This window comes from Antrostomus carolinensis, unplaced genomic scaffold (genome assembly GCF_000700745.2).
Source record: "Antrostomus carolinensis isolate BGI_N321 unplaced genomic scaffold, ASM70074v2 scaffold14286, whole genome shotgun sequence".
In the NCBI taxonomy this organism is placed as follows: Eukaryota; Metazoa; Chordata; class Aves; order Caprimulgiformes; family Caprimulgidae; genus Antrostomus; species Antrostomus carolinensis.
The window spans coordinates 54,337-59,760 of NW_010324017.1; the positions used below are offsets into that span (position 1 = coordinate 54,337).

Sequence of the window (5,424 nt, forward strand, 5' to 3'; positions counted from 1 at the left end):
GTTGGCAACTGCATGGACATTGAAAATGCAGATTATACTTACAGTGTCTAGACTTTCATATATGTGCTCAGTTACAATTAAGTGAAGCAAAAAGTGTACATATTATCCCTACTGCTATTCTGTTGCTACAGAGCCGCAAATGTGAAAAGCAATACCTTGAAATAAAGATTTCTTTGTTGCCCCTATTCTACATAGCAGCACAGTTTAAGTCAACACTAAAACTGTGGTTGAGATGCTTTTTTTATTTTTCCCCAAAGATGTAAACATCAGTCCCAGTGTCGTAAACTTTGCTGTATAGGATGAGACAGAAGAGCTGAGGCGGGATGACTATCAGACACTAGTGACAGAAGCTTGCAGGCAGTTAGCAGGTTTCTGCAGTTTCTCAGCTTCACTTGTCGGCGGGTCTGCAGTGGCTCGGAAGTTGAACGTTGGGCCTGCAACACCATGTGCAGGGCTCAGAGCGGGGTTCTGACGTCTGTTGCTTTCAACAATACTCGAAGTGTTGGATGCCAGGCTCTCACGAGTACTAGAATGGAAAAGAAATACATATACACACTCATATTCGACATGCCTATATATCTACTGACCAGACAGGAAAGGAGAATAGAGTGTTTTATAATAGGCTTCCTGTGTTTGTATGTAATGTCACATCAATGATCCATCTCATTCTGACAGTACACATGTTCCTCCAAAACGGGTTCCAGAGGTACTCAGCAGTCATCATACCCTAACACAAGTATCGCACTAAGCAGAGCTGAAGCTGTTACACAAACTGTAAGCTGAACCAGTATCAGGCATCTGGACTTTTCACTCAAGGAAACAGCTTCCATCTTGCACGTGGAACATATTAATTTTCTTTCCTGAATGGTGCTTTTCTGCACAAAGTAACTTCATCAAATCAGCTCTGTGACTAGGCAGAGCTAGGAGAGCAACCATGTAACACAGCTTCCTCTGTTGTCTCCTCTTCTACATATGTCTTTGTACACAAAATATTAAATAAAAATACTACTTTACATTACACCCACAATGCTTCTAAACACAACACTTCAATTCTGCTTTGCAGCCGAGACTACTGCAACTTACAAGATGCTGAGAAATCTTAACTGCCTGGTCTGTGATCAAGCCCTAAACAGCTAGTGCTGCTATTTCATTCATAAAATGGACAACGTTCCTTCAGTTCTAACATACCATTTATCCACGGGAGCGACAGACACTTGGCACTTTTAAAGACTAAGCCTTGTAATGATACATCTAATTACAAACACAGCGGAGCCTGTATTTTAGTCTACAGCTTTTAAAAAACTCAGCCCAGAAAAGCTAAGGCTACTTTTACTACTCTTTTTGTTCTCTTTCCCCTCTTAGTAAATAATATGTTCCTGAAAGGAAAGAGATTTGTTTTTCAAATAGCCATGTGATCCCTGGTTATGTATCCTTCACCTATATCCCTACTTCTTCACAAAATGACGGCAGCACTTGCTACGGAGATGTTTGCAGAGTACATTCAGAGGACTGAATGGGTTTGTTAAATAAGCACTAGAAACAAAGATACTAATGACAGTTTCATAGTCAGTTTAAAGTCAACCTAAATTTACCTGCTACTGAAAGGGGCAGCTCTTGCCTGCCTTGTGTGGACCTGACCCTGCCACATGTTCCTGCTGCTTCCCTGATGCTGAGCCTGGCAGCCAGCCAGATCAGGGACCGCTCTCAGTTAAATACTAGCCCTAAGAAAAAAGAACAAAAAAAAAGATTAGTGCTGGCATCAGGGGAAGAGTAGGAATGCACAGCTTTGGATGTGGCAGGGGAGAAACGTGTCAGTGCACAGCACAGGGGAAGGATGAAACACCTTGTTTAGTTGTAGGGCAGATTTATATGGACTCACAGACTCATAGAATGGTTTAGGTTGGAATATAATCTTAAACTGACTGAATCTGGAACACCAATGACACTTTTAGGAAAACTCCCACAGATCTTTTAAATTAAATTATCAAAATGGTACCGATAGTCTTCTGCCAATTATCGCCTTACTGTCAGTAGTTCCAAACAGCTATGATGGGTAATGCACATGGCAAGCAATCTCTGTGAGCTGCAGTGACGTATGGTGCGTTTCTGTTGCTCATTTTTGATTCCTCTCCTTCTGCTTTTTAATTAAAATAGATGCAACCTTTGTTTTTCAGAGATCATTCAGTATTATATCATTCTTTATGGGACCGCCAATTCCAGATCTTCAAACATTTTCAGTTCTGGTATTACAAACTGACCATTACAACATGTGTACAGAAAGACTGCAGTGAGAATTCTGCATGCAGAGTAATGCCAAAATCAACTGTTTCTTTAGGTGACAAAAGAGCAGCAGTATTAGAGAAGATCTAAAAATAAAGGAAAAAACCTAAAATTGACAGCTAACATTTACTATATACAACTTGCATAAAAGCACTGAACAAAGTACCGTGAGACTGTTTTCCCAATGGTGATGTGCTCACAAATCTTGCACACAAAATACTTTTGAAGTCAAATGACCATTGCAAATCTTTTTAACTACATCCTGGTGTTTTTAAAATGCCCCTTTTTTCAATTTGTCACACTTTAAAAGTACTCTTTTTCTTTCCAGTGTAGAATTGGTAATTTTGATTCCCCAAGCAACATTGCACACTTCAGTCCAAATGAAAAGATACCACCACATCTCAGGAAGTCAAGAATATCAGTGGAGGCTGGAAGAGTACACCTGAGGAATAACATCACACAGACACTGCCAAATCTAGGTGAATCTTAACGCATGGATGCTGGGTGGCTTTTTAGTATTTCCTGGAAATGGGCTGTGGAGTGTATTTTTTGTTATAAGGTAGGAAAGCAATAACAGTATAGTAATTATAGCCAAAGGGCTGAATTCACTCTCAGATCAATTTATTTTTATAGACTTATATTGAGGAGTGACCGAAACTCAGCAAAATAATCCAATTTAATAAACTGGATGCAAAGCTCATGAAAAAGCTATATGCTGCTTTTACAAAACAAAGGTGGCCTTGCCAAAAGAAGACATTTGTTAATAAGTAAACAGTAAAATTAAAAAAAAAAAAAAAAAAAGAATGTGTGGAACCCAATCATTATTAAAAGCTGCTTATCTGTTTCGCCTTTGATCTAAACAAAGTGGTATAGCAGCACTAGATCCAGTATGCTCACCACGTTCTATATTCTCTTGCTAGCTAAGTTTAACATCAACAGAAATTTTAGGTTTTGTGTAAACAATCAGAGAAGGAAATACCTGTTTTTGCATTAACCCAAAACACAAGCTTGCTATTCAGAGAGCATACAGCTGGCAAAGTAGTAGTCTAAGAACTGATTTTTATCCAGTTGACATCCCGTCCTGGAGGTAAAATGCACTTTGTGGAGTGAGACAGGTTGGGTAAGAAGCAAACACCGCCACATACTCCTCCACAAAAACTGACTGCAAATATAGCACTTCAGCTAAGAGATTACATGACCAGTGCAAATAGCCTCGTACTACAGGTGTAGGTGAGAAAGATGCCAAGCACCTGCAGAACAATCAATAGCAGGAACAAATTCAAAACCTTCTTAGGTTTCTTAAGCTGGACTCAGTGTTCAGTGGTACAATTTACTCAAATTGTTATTCAAATTTTTCACTCAGAAAAATTATATATATGTTAAAAGCCTGCTCTTGTTTGATGATCACTGCATGCTGCATAAAGCCAAGTAATTGCTGCCTTGTCATTAGTATCAAGTGGGAGTAGCCACCAAATCCAAAGGAATTTATTCCAGAGTGACGTGACTTTAACTGAAAATGCAATTTAGTCTTGCATAGAAGCAGGAAATCCTTCATAACGCCTTTCTGAGAGCCTTTGCTATAGATGTAAAAAAATTGTAAAATTCTGAGAAATAAGAACACCTTTTACAGAGGGGGAAGAAAAAAAAACCCCACAACAAGAAACCACCTCCAAAGCCATTTTCTTTCACCTAATACAAACCCAGCCTTGGAGGTTTTATTTTTAAACACAGGTAATAAATAATTTAAGTTTAAGTAAGACACTATAAGAACTACTATTGTAAATTATTTCTGTGTTTACTTAAGAGCCCTTGTTCTGAACTCTGATGGGTTGCTATCCAGGGCAAACAAAACCAGGCAAGCTCCATTCCAGCAGGGACCTAGGACTGTCAGAGGCCAGAGAGGGAAAGGAGGCGGCTCAAGTGAAGGATTCATAACCTGGAAATAAGCTTGTGAAATCTCCAGGGCAGGGAACACACCAACAGCTCTCTCCTCCCTATGCCTGTAAGACTCCTCACACACTGAGACTTCCACGGTGTTTGAGATCCCTGGAACAGAAACAACTAACCAGCACCACCACACCTAAACGTCTGGACTTTTCCCAAGTACCTTAGTTAGGCAAGGCACCCCTCTCTCTGCTGATGCAGTGCTGGGTCTCCTCTGAAGGTCAAATATCTTGAGCACTTTCAGCTGTGTGTGGGGAGCGGCTGTTCCAAACTCACCAGTCTGGAATGGTGATAGATACACTTCCAAAATTTTTGAAGAAAACAAACAAAAAAGCCCAAACCCAAAACAATCACCATGTTTGGGTTTTTTTGTCTGAGTCAAAGATTATGCCACCTGATCATGTCTAGTCTTCCAATTAATCTTGTTGACGGTATTTTAGAGGGAAAGGGGGGGCAGTATCCCTTCTATTCTAGATACAAACACAAGTTTAATACAGATAAAAAGGATACAGGGAGGTTTTCAGCAAACAGAAAACAAACTAATACAGAGTCAATGCCGCAAATGGTCACTGGTTGCTTATGGTATGGTGGGAAACCCACACATCTGAATAGCAGATTCCAGAGCTGTAGAAAACACTGTCTGAAAACACGTGAAATTGTTTAATATGGCCCTACGTTCTGCCACCCGTATCACATATGACTACAAACGGAACTTTCTAGTCTGTAAAGCTGCAATGAAAGTTACAGTCCTACCGTGGAGAGTTGAACCCGCTGTCCACAGTAATGCTGCTGCTGTCCATGCTGTCCAGGCGGGCCGAGTGGGTGGCTCTCTGATTGTTGCTATTTTCCGTTTCCTTTGGGGTGAGAAGAGTAAGATTCTTCTCAAACTTTCGCTGCAGATCCCTCTCCTTTTCTCTCTCTAGGAGCCACTGCATCGTGCCAACGTCATCCCTGTTCTTTTCTTCCTCAGGATTTTTGTTGGTTCCTTCCTCTGAGTCGTCATCATCAGATACATTGTAATAGTCGAAGGAGGCCTCCTGGTTCCCAGTTGTCTCTTGCTGTCTCTGTGAAACGGGCATGACTTGTGTGACTGAGGTTACTATCGCTTGTTCAAGTTTCTCGCATCTGACTGGCAATGTGTCAGAGGGGGTCTTTTGATGGGGCTTTAGCAGGGGTGTGCTAGACTTATGATAACTATTC

General features: G+C 40.6%; 1 protein-coding gene across 1 annotated transcript in view; it reads right to left on the reverse strand.

Annotated features, from left to right (window-relative positions):
* Nucleotides 1-239: 239 nt before the first annotated feature.
* LOC104527153 (storkhead-box protein 2) overlaps nucleotides 240-5,424 on the reverse strand; it is a 20,961-nt gene continuing 15,776 nt past the window's right edge. The window contains 2 exon segments of the mRNA XM_029085652.1: nucleotides 240-526; nucleotides 4,978-5,424. The exon segment at nucleotides 4,978-5,424 is cut by the window's right edge and continues 34 nt beyond it. Coding sequence (XP_028941485.1) covers nucleotides 331-526; nucleotides 4,978-5,424 — 643 coding nt within the window. The 3' untranslated portion in view covers nucleotides 240-330.